This window comes from Contarinia nasturtii, unplaced genomic scaffold, assembly GCF_009176525.2.
Source record: "Contarinia nasturtii isolate CC-2019 unplaced genomic scaffold, AAFC_CNas_1.1 Cnas_scaffold_2861, whole genome shotgun sequence".
Taxonomy (NCBI): Eukaryota; Metazoa; Arthropoda; class Insecta; order Diptera; family Cecidomyiidae; genus Contarinia; species Contarinia nasturtii.
In genome coordinates, this window is record NW_022200178.1 from 189915 (window position 1) to 204661 (window position 14747).

Consider the following 14747-nt stretch of genomic DNA (forward strand, 5'->3'; position numbering starts at 1 on the left):
TATATAGCTAAATTTCAGTCTTGTAAGTGGTGTCAGATAAATTAGATTCTAGAAATTTCTAAAGGAGCGTGTGTACTATAATCAGTGATTTATTATCAATCAACTTTCATTTCGATAACCACGTAATATGCGAATTTTATTGTCAATTGTCCATTTTTATGCATTATCGCATTAATATTTGAATGCCAAACGTAAGGACTCCTTAAAGTTGATTGATAATTAATCACTGATTATAGTACACACGCGCCTTTGGAAATTTCTAGAATCTAATTTATCTGACACCACTTACAAGACTGAAATTTAGCTATATACAAGCGGGGTTGACGTATATGAGATTGGGAACTTTTTTATGCGAACGCAGCTGATCAGCGCCATCTCACATTAGTTCGAATTAGATCGAAAAACTGAATTTAATTCTGTAGCATTGAAATGAAAAAGAGAAAAAACAACAACAATAGCACGGCCACACAGAGCTGTACATCTATGCGTGCTGATGCATACATACACATATACGCTTTCTTGACTCTTTCATTCCATTGTTATACGTATCTCACTGGTCAACAGATCTATGTAGCCATGTTACTGTTGTTGTTTTTTTCTCTTTTTCGATTCAATTCATTGTAACTAAATTGAGTTCAACTATGGAATACAAGATGGCACAGATGAGGGGAATTCGCATTTTGTCTCTTCATAGGCTTAGCCGGTTGGCTATATATAAGAAGTGTGATTTTGTTTATCACAATTACGGAATTGATGGCAAAAACAATGATAGTGACAAAATATTTGTATAAGATTTGTTTTAAATGTTGATCGTCGAGAGCATATAACACCTCACAGAAATTCATTAAATTTGATGAAATTATATGATCGACGCATGCTACATATCGCAAACATGATTTATGAAATAATTAATAATGATGCACCACCATAGCTTCTGGAGTTGGCGATCCAAGGGGGGGGGGGGGGGTTAATTTCAAAATTTTCCAAAAATCTAAAGGGGTAACTTTTTCGATTTGGTCTCGCACAAATTCTAAAATGCATTTTTGAATTGTTCCTAGGGGGGGAGGGGGTGTCTCAGAGCATTTGCCTCAAAAAACCCTAGCAAATTGAAAGATTTTTCTCTTTGCCCAAAAACCCGAGGAAAATTGAATATTTTCTCCCGTTTTAGAGTGAGTGAAGAGCTAAAAAAAAAAGAACTTCACTTTTTTCGCCAAAATCCATAGCAAATCGAACGAATATTTTTTCTCGATTTGTAAAGGGGTAGTTCTCAAATCTCTTCTCAGGGGGGGGTTAATCCAACCCCTCGGACCCCTGCTCAGAAGCTATGTGCACCACCATATCTTGATAATTTAATCAACATCAATACAAATAATACTCGCTCAGAAAATAAATTAATTGTTAAAAAACCCAATACTAATTTCCAAAAAACATCATTTTTTATAAGTGGACCAATAACTTGGAATAAAATTTCTGAAGAAACACGCTCTATTGAATCTCATGATCTCTTTAAATCAAAATATGCAGCGGAAATATATAAATGTTATGAGCAATTGATTTAGTATTTATTTTATTTTAGTAATATCATAAAATATCAGAATTTATTCAATTAATTATTTTAGGGATTGATAAGAAAACATCAGAAGCATTAAATATATGCGAATCAATCGTTTTAAGACATTTATAATGAGGTAAGACACAAGAAATTTTGTGCCACACCAGTTGAATCCAAAACTAGTTGTAAGACCTTTTTCCAAAGCATGGCAGTAGTGACAGTTGGGCAACGCAGCATTGAATAATGGCACAAATTTGTGCTCAACAATGGCACAAATTTGTACCAGCAACCAATAGGGTTGCTATAGTTCATCTGGCAACCGATGCGAGCGCGTCGGTCATTTTTTGTCACTGCCGTGCTTTGCCTTTTTCACATTTTGGAACAATGTTCCAAAAATAGGAGAGAAAGGAATTTTTGTATCGTATTGTAACTGGAAGTGAAGAAGGCATCTGCTACGATAGCCCCAGGCATAAAAATAAGGGTTCAATCCCACACAATCATCAAAATCGATAGCATAGCAGGATTTTGATGATTTCTCGGTAATGCTCATTATTTGGTGAGATTAAAGTGGTGTGGTGTATAATGAGCTGCTGAATTCGGATGAAACTGTCACGGGGGATCGGTATCGACTTCAACCAATACGTTTGAGCAGATTACTGAGAGAAAAATTGAGAAAAACTGCGACAAGAAATAGTCGAAGGATTTATCAAAATTTGAAATATTTCAAACATCGCAAAAAAAAGATAGGGGACTTTGGTCGGGGTGAGCTTGATCAACCCGCGTACTCTCCAGACCTTGCCCCTTCTGACTACCACTTGTTTCGATCAATGCAAATGGGCTTGTCTGAGATATCGTTTCGAAATTCTGAAGGAGTGCGAAAATGGGTCGATCAATGGATAGCTGGAAAAGATGAGGAATTCTTTCGACGCGGAATCGACAAGCTGCCAAGAAGATGGGCCGAAGTCATAGCTAACAATGGGCAGTACATTGGTTAATGTACTCATTCATTTAGTTTTGGAATAAATGTATCTTTGAACACTAAAATCCTTTAAAATTAATGCACACACTCAATATTATCTTTAAGAAAATGTGATTGGCCTTTTGGCAGCAAGTGTATTTAATCATTGCACGTGTAAATTTTACACAGATTTACAGAATACACCATATACTAATAAATAATGATAATATAATTTCTCAAAAATAAAACCTTCATAAAAACAAACGAAATTTGACGTTGGTCAAGATTGATAATTGCTAATTAGTCAAACCAGTAACATATAATAACTGATAATAAGAATAACTAATTAGTTAAGGATGTTAGTTAAAGCTTTCACAGCTATCAAAATTAACAATTTGTCGGACTGTGTTCACGAGACATGCTAAATGCACAATTTCTTGTGAAATTGCATGACATAACTACTTGAGATAGAGAGAAGATTGTCATATTAATTGCAGAAACACCTCAATTGTTTGAGCAAAGTCCCGAATGAATTATTTATCATCATATTCATAAAAGAATGATGAATGACTCATTGGATTCAATTGTTGAATGAATTTACGATTATATATTTCCTTTTTTTTAAATTTTAGCAATCATATCCTTTTAAATTTAAATCGAAAGTTGTTATATTCACTAATTTATCGTCGATTAAATCCAGTCATAAAGATATGAAATTTTGGCAAAACCATCTGGACTTCCCGAAGCGCATCTAAATAAAAAATAATGCATTTAATAAATAAAACAATTGAAGTATCGAGATAAGAACTTACGGTAAATCAACCCAATTTGCCAAACCAAGTAGTTCATCGAATCTGCACTACCACTGTCTCCCTATGTTAGATAAAATGATTATAAGTACTCTCAACACCACAAGAACTAAGTGGCTCTATGCTATTGCGGTATTTGGGTTTGCACATATTTTTAGAGCCAAATGTTCACAGCACCAACACAGAGCTACTTAGAAAAACATATTTCACTTATCTTTTACGTATTATTCATCTTGAGCAAGGGCAGTTAAATTGATCGTCTGAAGAAATTGTGGAAGTTCATCCATTCATCGATTGTTTTCAAAAATTCATATACTTAGTAGAAGAAAATTATACGAGACTTCAAACGGACACTCACAGCCAATCGTCCTCAGCCGAATGCTTGCACTTCTGCATATTCCACTAATTTTGGAGAAGTTTATATAGAAAAAAGAATGCACGTGATCTTAAATCGAATTTTGTGCTTACCATTTAGAATAGTGCTGCCTGATATTGAATTCAGCACACACTTTTGTGCTTGGTTAACGTTCAATTTAAAAGTCTGAATAGATTTTTCCATTCTGTTGAGCCTTTTATAGCTCCAATATTTTAAAGTGACTTATGGTCAGATAAAATGGACTTTGAAAAAGGGTGGTAATAAAACCGGTTTACATACCCAATGAGCCATTTTCACTAATCTGCATGCCTACATCTGATGCATATCGTATGCATCGAATGTATGCATGTATATGAACAGATGCATATTCTATGCATCGCAAATCGCCATTAAAAAGAGATAGTGTGATCAGTATGCATACTACTGTATGCATAATATATGCATAATATTAGTACAATTGGACCATTACATTGGATGCGTATTAGGTGCATAAAATTGCATTACAACGGCGCAATTATAATTCCCTTTGAAAAATGTCTACCGATATGTAATTTTATCAGTGATTTATTACTAATCACTTTTCATTTTGAATTTTTGATAAGCGTAAGGTTTTAATTCGATGGTCATTCATCATCTCGGTACCGTATGTATATCACACCATTATTTGAATGGCAGATAGAGACCGGTCTCAAAACCGCTTGAGATATAGAGAAGACAGAACAGGTCCCAGGAAGTCATTCTGATCCAAATTAGACAATTTGGCGCACTTATGGGTACAATATAAATTATAATAATAAGATAAACAAGGTTTTACTGTAATTTAACCCAATCTGCTATACCAACATGTTCATCGCCAAGCACAAGTGCACTACCACTGTCTCCCTTTATTTTGGTGAAAAGATTATTAAATATTCTCATTCAATGTGTTCAAAAAAAAAAACTACTTACATGACAAACGCCCACCTATTATAAAAAACATTTTCAAGATCCTTAGTAGACGGTCACATATATTTTGTTTCAAATACTTACAATTGAATATCCCCACTCTCAGAAAACTCGGATGTTAAAATTCAAAGTAATCAGAGCAAAATGCCATTTTAACATGGGGGTATTTTTTCACATGGTAAAATGCCATTTTACGTGCAACACATATCTTTGAAATTGTAACATTTTAATATGAAGATGCGTCACTACAATAGTTATTTGTCTCATATTCGTTCTCGAGAATTAATTTATTGATTAGCAATCGCCGATTTCATCGCTGAAAAATCTACATCTGGTCAACTCTTATTGTAAAATTATATAACAAAACCATTTGAGATAAAGAGAAGACAAAACAGGTTTTTACCAGGAAGTTATTCTTATCAAAATTAGACATTTTGGCACACTTATGTGTACAATATAATGAAATAAGATAAAGAGTGTTATTGTTTTTTTGAACAAATAAAATTAGGAATTTTCACTCAAGTCGCTTATAATTTCTTATTATTTATGTGGAATTTTTCGCGTAAATCCACTCGAAAGCGAGTTTATATTTTATTGTGAATTTATTCTTGTTTTGTCCTCGTGAGGTAGATATAATTTCGGAATACAATCAATTTATATTAAAAGCATATGCTGTACTCGAATTTTTTTACGGTATTGTAAAAAGCGGTGTGAAAAAAGATATGAGCAGACATAATCCGACGTATAGCCCATATTTTTAGTACATTCATTGCAAACAATCACAAAGTGATAATATGCCTTCACTGCCCTGTATTGGCTTATTTCAATTGAGCGAGAAGAATTGTATAAAACTGATAATGAAATAAGGCATCTAATAATACTATAACTGGAGTTTTTAAAATCATCCAATGAGATAAACAACAACAGTATAGTATCATTCTATTATTTATTGGTTTTAGATCATTTATTTTGATTCGTTATCTTTTAAAACATGAATTCATTTTTTGCAAAAAGTTTTATTTTTAATTTCAATCAACTTTAAATCGAAAGTTATGGTGTTCATTGATTGATCTTCGATTGGATCCAGTCATAAAGATATGAAACTCTGGCAAACCCATCCGAACCACCCGAAGCGCATCTTTAAAATAATTCATTTTTTGTAAAAAATTCGAACGAATAATTGGAATTGATAAACACTTACGGATATTTAACCCAATTTGCTATACCAACAAGTTCATCGCCAAGCACAAGTGCACTACCACTGTCTCCCTTTATTTTAGTGAAAAGATTATTAAATATTCTCATTCAATGGGTTCAAAAAAAAACTACTTACATGACAAACGCCTTCACCTTTCTTGGTGAATGTACACAAATGACTATCGTGAACATCCACAATACCGGCCAAGTCTTTTTTGCATTCAGCATGTGAAATAGTGGTCAATCTGATTGTCTGAAGATATTGAGGACTTGGTCCATCTGCCTATTATAGAAATCGTTTTCAAGATCCTCAGTAGACGGACACATATACTTTGTTTCAAACGAACTTACGATTAATCGTCCCCATCCAAACGCTTGAACCTCCGCACCTTTTTCCACATAATTTGACGTAATTTTAATGGGTTGGACTTTTTCATTAAACTCAATTTTGTCTACTCTTATTAGGCCAATGTCATGGTCAAAACGGCCTGGTTTATGATACATTTCATGCTGTATAATTTCGAGAGGTTTAAAACTAATTCCACCCGATTTTACGTCATTTGTTCCAACCAATATAGAATTAAAATAACTGAAAAGGCAAAATTCAAATGATTCTATTGTCAAAATCACAAGTAAGTTATTACTAATTGAGGCAGTGAGCTGCTGTAAGGATCCAATGATCTGATATGATTACACATCCACAAAAATGTCGTCCGTACTCTTGCATTGAACATTGATACGGAGCTTGTCCATCTGTTGCGTTTGTTCCGCCAACAACAAAAAAATCCGGGTATCCAACTAAATCAAAGAAAATTTATTTAGAAAAATAGTTGCCTGTTGTTTCATGATTTTTCACTTACCGCTACCACTGGGAATTGATCCGCCTGATATTGAATTCAGAATACAAAATAAAATAATCACTTTTAACTTCATATTTGTGCTTTAATTACGTTCAAATCACAAGTCCAAATGTTTTTCTGTCTAAGTGTCGAGCTTCTTATAGTAAAAATCACACACAGATAACATAGATTCCAAAATTATCAAATTTTTTGATGAAATGTGCCATGTCAATCAACTACTTATCATTAGATAAGCATAATTTTTGAAAATGGTCAGTCAATTAGTTTATCATATTAGCCGTTGTTACAATATGACAGTATTATTAACCTACTTCAATATATAAGATAAACTCTTATTACTATACTTAAGTGAAATAAAGCCTTTCATGCTTATTGTCGATTTTTGACTGAAATGTGTAATGTTATCAGTGATGTACTATTAAGCACCAATCATTTGATAAGTGTAATAATAAATAATTTCATAAGTGGGTATCTTAGAAATTTGGACGACACGTGGATAATTTTAATCGAGAACATGCATGATCATGTCATGATTTATTGATTTGCTACATAAAAATCTACTTAAGCCGAAAATTTAGTCGATGTGTTAGTTTTATTTATTATAAATGATTGATGATAATTGAATTAGTTTATGATTTAACTGCGATTCTCCAATTTGGTATTCGTTTGGAATAAACCGTCATTCGACATTTCCCCCTTTGCTAAGCGAAATTAATCCGATATACGGCGCTGATGTAAATGAAGAGCTTATATATTGTCAAGCCAAAAAATGTATTATTGTGGAATGACATAGAGTGACATTTACATCAGCGCCGTATATCGGATTAATTTCGCTTAGCAAAGGGGGAAATGTCGTACTCGCTCCTTTATAAGTGTCCTTTTATCCTACTATTTAGTATTTTATAGAACTGTGTATAAGGCAATTTTGGTAATTTTCTACTTAAATTGAAATTATTTCAGAATTCAATATCGCTTGTCTTATTTCAACAGGTTATACATGAAGTTAAGATTATGATTAAAGACTACCATATATCAGAAGAAAAGAGTTTTATAGGTTTCCTTTTATGCATCTCTTTAGTATTTTCTACGCATAGCATTATTTTGGTATTTTCCTACTGAAATTGAAATTATTTCAGAATTTAATATCGCTTGTGTTATTTCAGCAGGGTGTACATGAACTTGCGAGTATTATTGGATTGGTTATATATTTCGTTCTTTGTTTTACAAGTAATGTTTAATCAGACAATATATTGAACTGACCAGTTAGTTGAGCTGACAATACGTTAGCCAGCCAAATGGGCTAAAACAATAGAAGTGATTCATCATTATAACAATAACTTTTATAATCTTTCAATTTCAGCAATACCATTGTCATTGAGTAAATTTTACCCCGATTCTTGCTTTCATAACTCTTGGTTTAACAAATTGTATCATGCTACGGTGTGGATATTATGCGAAATGTGTTCCTATTCAATAATTATTTGTTTATGGATTGAAGGTGTGAAATTAAACCGTAAAGACTACATATTACAACCCATGTTGCTCATTTCAGCCACCACAATCGCTATTTTAAGTAGTTTGAATCACATTCTATTAATTCAACATCACATTTTTAAGGTACACCATATTATTTACTTATTCACATTTTATTCATTATTTATTTCATTATTCTTTTTATTTCTAGTCGAACATTAATGTGTACATTTATCTGGTTAAATTAATGCGTTTTGGTCTATATATGACATGGATTAATCTTATTGCGATAAACATTTATCCGGGTCTCATGATATTCGAATTGGTCCAAATCGGTTTTAGTATGTGATTCAGCTATCAAATATCTCTCAAATTTTTTCAATATTATTTTTCTTATTTGTTTTAAATAGTGAGACTTTATACGTGTTTCTTAGTTACTTACATTTCCGAAACGAGCGCATCTCAAAGTGAAACTGAACTTGTAATCGTTTATGCTACATTCTCAAGCATACCATGGTATATTGCTTTCATAAAGGGAATTTTTTTTTCTTATTGGCTGTTACCGCCAAAACCTGACCCAGAACTTGAATCGACACTTTTGTATGTATATGGATTTTTATGGTTTTGTTTTGGTAAGTACTGCGATCAGTAGTGTAGACAAATATTTTTTCTGGAAATTTTCAAAATATTTATTTTAGTTTTTCTTTTCATAGTGCGCTTCTCTTATATGAATAATACAGTAAGGCATATTGAAGACATTCTCGAAGACTTCGAGGACGAATTTACGCTTGAGGATTTTATGGAATATTTTCAAATAGACGAAGCTTATTGTAAACATTCAAAGTATATTCAATTGTAGTCGCTTCAGAAACGGTAAACATTATTGACACCGAAAATGATATGAACAATTTATGCGCATTTTTGTAATTTAAATTTATGTTTTTTTATTAGCGAATTTCATCGTATATTTGTCGTGAGGTGATCAGTGTTGAAGACGTAAAGTGTACATGAACAATTCCATTTATTTCGGAAAATGGTATATTTTGCTCTCGATGGCTTCAGAAATTATCTCTATGTTATGCTAACAAAAAAATACAAAATGATGGAATCTGTATTTGTTTCGGTTTAAATAGGAATTTTATTTGTAAACATTTTAAAATCATAATAAATTGAACATAATGCTGCGTTAAATGAGCATAACCATACGAATATATGGGTAAATAAACGGGTTCTCTTCAGTTAAAAGCAAAAACGTTGTTAATATGATGATGCGTGCTTGAAACCAGTGATTCAGTCAAATTATTTGGATCAATACTCAACAAATTTTATAACATGAAAAATTAGCTGCTTAATTGATCTGGAAAGAACATACCGAAATTATGCCCAAACTGTCACACTGCTAGCGCCACGACGGATTACAATGTAATCTACACTAAGTTGCCGCCAAATAGTGAAAAGACTTTTGCTCAGTTGCAACCAACGGACTAGAGCTCCATAGTTGTCCGTAGTGGCGCTAGCAGTGCTACAGTTTTGCATTTTATACAGTCTCTTATGGGGTATAATTTCGGTGTGGGAAAGAACTATCTATGGCGTGACAATATTGTTCGGTTCGTTTTTCAACGATTCAGTTAACTCTTCGAATCTGGTCATATAGTCAACACTTGTTTCGCTGATCGTTGACATGCTGCTACTTTCAATCTGCACGAAAGTGGATGAGATAATTTTATTTTCACATTTTACTCAAAATTAATGATTTAAATGATAACTTACACATCGAGGCGAGCGTCCCCTTTCACAGTTCGAATCCAAATGTCCCAGAAAACTGCTCAATGAAAAGTCGTTCATGTTTTCTTCAAACCATTTTGTGTCCGAAGGAACCGGAGATTCACGCAGTATTCTCATCGGGCTTATTGGTGGCTGACTGTCAACTCCATCGGAATAAACTGCAAAAAAGATACATTTTACTAAACGGTTTCTATCGAAATAATGATCACTTTGTGTGAATCGGTGTGAATATAGCTTACAATCGTCCACTGAATGAGCCATTGGAATGGGTGATGGTAGCGATATTTCCATGAGACTTTGAATGCCTGGATCTTCGTTTAGCCTTTGTCTGATGCGGTTATTCTCTTCCTCGTCACTGTCCACTTCTTCCACTTGATCGGCGTCAGATGCTGAATATTCCGGCTTATTGGTGCCAGAATCGATTATATCACAGGTTTCAATTCCGCTATCACATTTCTGGTGTTCGCTAAGGTCTGTTGTGTTGTTGTCGTCGGCATTAATTGTTGAACTATTGCTTGAGTTTGTATCAATTGATCGTATGTATGGGTTGGCACTAGCGTCTTCTGTTAGGTGATTCATTCTGCTTAAGTTTTCTTCGGTTAAAATTGATTTATATTCGAGTGACGACGACGATGATGGGGAAGATGATGATGATGATGACGTCGATGATTTGATCACTGAACTTTCAATTGAATAGGTAATTGGATCAGGCGCTGCCAACATTCCATACGGTTGTGAAATTCCCGGTTGCAGTGGTAGAATACGTTGAACTACAACTTGTTTTGCAGCTCGGTTATTTCGACCTTTCATCCAACGGTTTTGTTTGCTGCGCGATGACTGAAAAAGTTCGAATTCAATTTGGATTTTTTAATAAATTATTGAATTTTTCAAGAAAATTGAATCAAAATACTCACATTCATGTTAATACGATATTGTTCAAAATGGCTTGAGCGCGTCGGTAAAACTGGTTGTCGAAACAGCGCACTGTCGTTATGCGACGGTTGATATGTTTTATTCGAAATAAAACTACGAGGCAACACTTCATCTTTTTGCTAATCAAAATGAAAGTTCGAAAGAATTTCTCAATAAAAATTTTCGTTTCAAATCAAATCAAGACGGTAATTTTACCTTCATTTTATTCATTCCGCGATCACAATAATGACCGCATGCACAGCTTGTTTTCCGTTTGGTTTTTTCCATCATACCAGCTAATAGAAGCAACTGTTTCAATTTATTGCTCAACGAATTCTTGGGCTTGGCATCGATGGCAATCGGTTTCGTATCAGCGATCTCATTATTATTTGTGGCGCTTAAAGTGCCGGTCATCACATTTTCCGATTTAATATCATCATCGGACACCTCTTTTTCTTTTCCATCGAATGCATCTGTTTTGTGTGGCATTTTCATGGGTTCCGTTTTAATGTCAACCTGTTGAGCCGTTGAAATCCACTTGTACTCTAATCGAACTTTTGAATCTTGTCCAAACATAATATACAAATCGCCAATAGTCATATCGCCGACATTAAAAATGGTCCAACCTTTGCGAATTTTTTGTACAACCTCTTCGTTAATCAATGGCCGAAACGATTCACGATTTGTTGTTCGCAAGTCACGTTTTTTATTTATCGCCAATTGTGATTTATTTTCGGTTTTTTTCGTCGGTTTATTGATAATTCGTTGATCGGTTGACTCCTTTTTAATGACATCAACAACGGCACTTTTTTCATCGGTCGATTCAAATTTGAATTTGCTGCCATTCCATAAATTGATTTCCGTTTCACATTCATCGGCCGATGATGATTCGGGTATGTGACAATTTGCATCTTCAATTTCGAACAGAACATTCTCATAGGTTGGCGATGAAAATTCACGTTCGTCCACCAGTTCTTCAGTGGTTGACATTCCATCTTGTGATGTGGATGACATTGATTTTTTATTCATAATGTCATGATCAAATTTATCACCATCAGATGCCTTTGTTCGTTTCGTATCGGGACTTTTCTTCTCCGAACCGCTGTCATGTCGCTGACGCTTTGTATTTGATCTGATTGTTTCCTTAACGTTTGTTATGTGCTCGACACAAAGACTTTCACCCCGAACGGATGCATTGATCCGTTCCTCATAGGAATTCAAACAAATACTATAGCTATTTAAAAAATCGGTTAAATTAACGTACGGACGATGAATGGTGGCATCGAGTGAAGGTGCAATGCACAACACTGGTTCCGTAAATGGTGAAAAATGTGACTGTAAATTTGATTGCGACGCATCGCCATTTGTACTAGTTTCTAAAGCGTTTAAAGATGATGATTGCGGTGTGGGTGTTACAGTTGATGCGGCTGAAGAGCTTGGCGCTTGTGATGCGGTCTGTGTACTCAGCTTCGGAGCTGAATTGCTTATTGTTTGGCCCCACTATTTCATATATGAAGTAGAGATAAAATTGAGTGTGAAAAATTCAAATTATTTTTAATGAGTATTCTCTTCAAAGAAATTACCAGTTTTGCCTCTCGACTCTTCCACTTTTGTTGTAATGTTTTAATCAGGCTTATTAATCTCTTTTGCAATGGTAACGACGTTTTCACACGTGGATTCTGCGCTAAACTCTGTACCGTATACCATGATTCATGATCGGATGGCCTCAATTCAACATCTACCTTTGCCGGTAATTTTATGTCCTCTTGCCATTCTGCAATTAACAATGGACAGATATCGATTTAACAAAATGACAAAAATTGATCAAACCACAACTCACTTTCAACTTGATTGATTTTGCGCAGTGCCGGGCACGATGGCGTTTTAATTCGGCAATTTTTCCCCTTGACACGCCAAGTTACCGAGCCACGATATACCAATTCACGCAATTTCATATAAAACTTTTGATTATCAACGGGAATTTTCTTTCTCATTTCACCGTAATTGATAATTGCATACAATTCCTGAACCTTTTTCGTAACATCTGCGAATGAAACATAAAAGCATTACATAACATTATGCGATGGAGAAAATCAATGAGCTCCTCTTACCTTCCGAGAATCGTAAATATTTGGAAATTTTTGTGAACGTTTGATAATAGAGTAATCTAACGTGCTCCTTGGCCTTGTACGTGGGATCGGTGGCATTTTTACGCTTCTGTTTTCCATTTATATAATTCGCAATCGATTCAAAATCTTTGCCATATTCGTTAATAGCATCAAAAAATAAATTGCGTTCAACATTGCTCCAAATCGTTTTTGAAGGTCGATGTTGATTCGGTGTTTTCTGTGCATTGCGGTGATGTTCTTCTTTCTCTTTGTCAGGCGGAGGCGTCGTGGGTCGAATTGAATCCATTTTCATTTTCTGAATAACTCGGGCACTAGTTCGTACCGCCGGACTACTCATCGATGTCAATGAACCAAGCAATTGCTCCTCCGACGTCTAAAATGTACACAATTTTACAAATCATTCGGCACTGGTTTTTTTTTTTTTTCATTCATTAAAACATTTGTCATTTACCTCCAGTTTAAGTTTATCGTCAATGGGTTTGGGCTTTGGTGCCGTGTCATTTTTCGTTTCGTTTCTTTCATTCGAATTTGATATGTCAGTATCAGAAGACACAATTGGTTTTTTTATATTATCTTTTGCTTCAATCGTGAGCGCGTCGTCTTTTTGCGACACCTCAGCGAAAACAGATAAATCTGCATTGGATGCATTATCGTTTGTCGTCACTTTGCCTGGTGTCATCTTACTGCATTGTAGGTAGAGGAAAAAAAAATAACAGGTTCAAAACAAAATAAAAAAAGTAAACAACTTCTCATTCAACAAAAATTTCATCAAAACGAAACGTCTTTTTTTCGGTTCACATTGCATGCTTTGTTGTTGTTTGATATAATTTGTTGTGTGTTGACAAATTAAAAATCGCACTACTCTTGCATCATCACTTTAAAAAAAGATTCAAAGTGCCGTGAAAAGAGTGCATCTAATTTGAATTACAATTAGCAGCGAAAAAAATATGGCTGCTTGCGAGCCACAAAACAATCACAATTTTATTCCATATCACATCATGTGCACACACATTTCATTTATTACCTTTCGCTTGTTGCGCCATGTGCAATACGAAACGCTTCAAAATGAAATTAATTCGATTTTTATAAAGCGAAAATTTGGAATTTATTTTTTAATTTCGTCTTTTTTTATTTCCATCAAATTAAAACAATAATATTAAATTCACTGTTGCCATTTTCAATGGGACCTGCTTCAATTGCATTGGTTTTTGTATGTAAATCAATCAGGTCAGAAATGTTTGTTTGGCTATTTTTAATCATGTAACACATTGAATTTCTCTATTCTGATTTCATATTTATTGCCGGATTTTCTCAATAAATCACTTTTAACAAAATAAATCGTTCAATTCACTGCCAACAATGTTAAATTGTTTAAAAAATAGCTCGTTCTATTTTCGAAGAACTAAAATGGCGATTGCTTTGTTTTGTGTCATCTACGTTCAATTTGTACAACACCCGAACAAAACTGAGGAAAAAAAGCTGCACTGTTTTTCATTTGGCACTTTCGGAAAATGAGAAATAAAGAGGCGAATGTTTGTTAAATGTTTGGCCGCATTTTGATCGGCTATAATGGGCAAAAAAATTGGTATTTAAACAAAATCACACCACAAAAACAAAAAAAAAATTTAACGACAAAAACACTAAAAGCAAAAAATCTGAAATTCATAAACACACTCAAAATGTATCGTATTCGCGCAAAGACTGTATGTGTCAATAAATAACACCATGTTTGACATATTCAACTGTCGGAG

At 34.1% G+C, this 14747-nt stretch overlaps 3 protein-coding genes across 6 annotated transcripts; 1 reads left to right on the plus strand and 2 right to left on the minus strand.

Moving 5' to 3' along the window:
• Positions 1-5582: 5582 nt before the first annotated feature.
• Positions 5583-6833, minus strand: LOC116349331 (chymotrypsin-1-like). Of its 2 annotated transcripts, none has more exons than XM_031780720.1 (6): positions 6698-6833; positions 6557-6635; positions 6189-6426; positions 5974-6120; positions 5842-5909; positions 5583-5778 (listed from the first exon to the last, which is right to left on the minus strand). In XM_031780720.1, exons 1-6 carry the CDS (start codon positions 6768-6770, stop codon positions 5700-5702), a joined length of 684 nt encoding a protein of 227 aa, XP_031636580.1. In that variant the 5' UTR covers positions 6771-6833; the 3' UTR covers positions 5583-5699. The 2 variants fall into 2 exon arrangements, with proteins under 2 accessions (XP_031636580.1, XP_031636579.1); XM_031780719.1 differs by having other exon boundaries at positions 5586-5778; positions 6482-6635.
• A 614-nt stretch (positions 6834-7447) lies between these two features.
• LOC116349353 lies at positions 7448-9381 on the plus strand. Of its 2 annotated transcripts, XM_031780749.1 has the most exons (9): positions 7448-7625; positions 7688-7801; positions 7861-7924; positions 8058-8195; positions 8250-8314; positions 8382-8511; positions 8581-8802; positions 8869-9043; positions 9122-9381. In XM_031780749.1, the coding sequence occupies exons 2-8, from the start codon at positions 7709-7711 to the stop codon at positions 9027-9029; spliced, it is 873 nt and encodes a 290-aa protein (XP_031636609.1). In that variant the 5' UTR covers positions 7448-7625; positions 7688-7708; the 3' UTR covers positions 9030-9043; positions 9122-9381. The 2 variants fall into 2 exon arrangements, with proteins under 2 accessions (XP_031636609.1, XP_031636608.1); XM_031780748.1 differs by having other exon boundaries at positions 8058-8314; positions 8884-9043.
• Positions 9302-14655, minus strand: LOC116349352 (protein cramped). 2 transcript variants are annotated; one of them, XM_031780747.1, is made up of 11 exons: positions 14021-14655; positions 13448-13679; positions 12979-13369; positions 12708-12911; positions 12451-12641; positions 11084-12367; positions 10870-11007; positions 10195-10792; positions 9941-10113; positions 9752-9868; positions 9302-9538 (listed from the first exon to the last, which is right to left on the minus strand). In XM_031780747.1, the coding sequence occupies exons 2-10, from the start codon at positions 13673-13675 to the stop codon at positions 9755-9757; spliced, it is 3321 nt and encodes a 1106-aa protein (XP_031636607.1). In that variant the 5' UTR covers positions 13676-13679; positions 14021-14655; the 3' UTR covers positions 9302-9538; positions 9752-9754. The 2 variants fall into 2 exon arrangements, with proteins under 2 accessions (XP_031636607.1, XP_031636606.1); XM_031780746.1 differs by lacking the exon at positions 9302-9538 and having other exon boundaries at positions 9545-9868; positions 14007-14654.
• Between the last annotated feature and the right edge of the window lie 92 nt (positions 14656-14747).

What these genes read in the sequence shown, in the direction of transcription:
- LOC116349331 (XM_031780719.1), bottom strand. Translation starts at nt 6,770, where the DNA reads ATGAAGTTAAAAGTGATTATTTTATTTTGTATTCTGAATTCAATATCA. An exon ending in ATCAATTCCCAGTGGTAGCG is followed by an intron (nt 6,636 to 6,697) that starts GTAAGTGAAAAA and finishes TCTTTGATTTAG; the next exon opens with TTGGATACCCGGATTTTTTT. An exon ending in AAGGTGAAGGCGTTTGTCAT is followed by an intron (nt 5,910 to 5,973) that starts GTAAGTAGTTTT and finishes ACTAAAATAAAG; the next exon opens with GGAGACAGTGGTAGTGCACT.
- LOC116349353 (XM_031780748.1), top strand. Translation starts at nt 7,709, where the DNA reads ATGATTAAAGACTACCATATATCAGAAGAAAAGAGTTTTATAGGTTTC. An exon ending in CTACGCATAGCATTATTTTG is followed by an intron (nt 7,802 to 7,860) that starts GTATTTTCCTAC and finishes GTGTTATTTCAG; the next exon opens with CAGGGTGTACATGAACTTGC. An exon ending in ATTTTTATGGTTTTGTTTTG is followed by an intron (nt 8,803 to 8,883) that starts GTAAGTACTGCG and finishes TTCTTTTCATAG; the next exon opens with TGCGCTTCTCTTATATGAAT.
- LOC116349352 (XM_031780747.1), bottom strand. Translation starts at nt 13,675, where the DNA reads ATGACACCAGGCAAAGTGACGACAAACGATAATGCATCCAATGCAGAT. An exon ending in GCGGAATGAATAAAATGAAG is followed by an intron (nt 11,008 to 11,083) that starts GTAAAATTACCG and finishes CATTTTGATTAG; the next exon opens with CAAAAAGATGAAGTGTTGCC. An exon ending in GGCTCATTCAGTGGACGATT is followed by an intron (nt 10,114 to 10,194) that starts GTAAGCTATATT and finishes TCTTTTTTGCAG; the next exon opens with TTTATTCCGATGGAGTTGAC.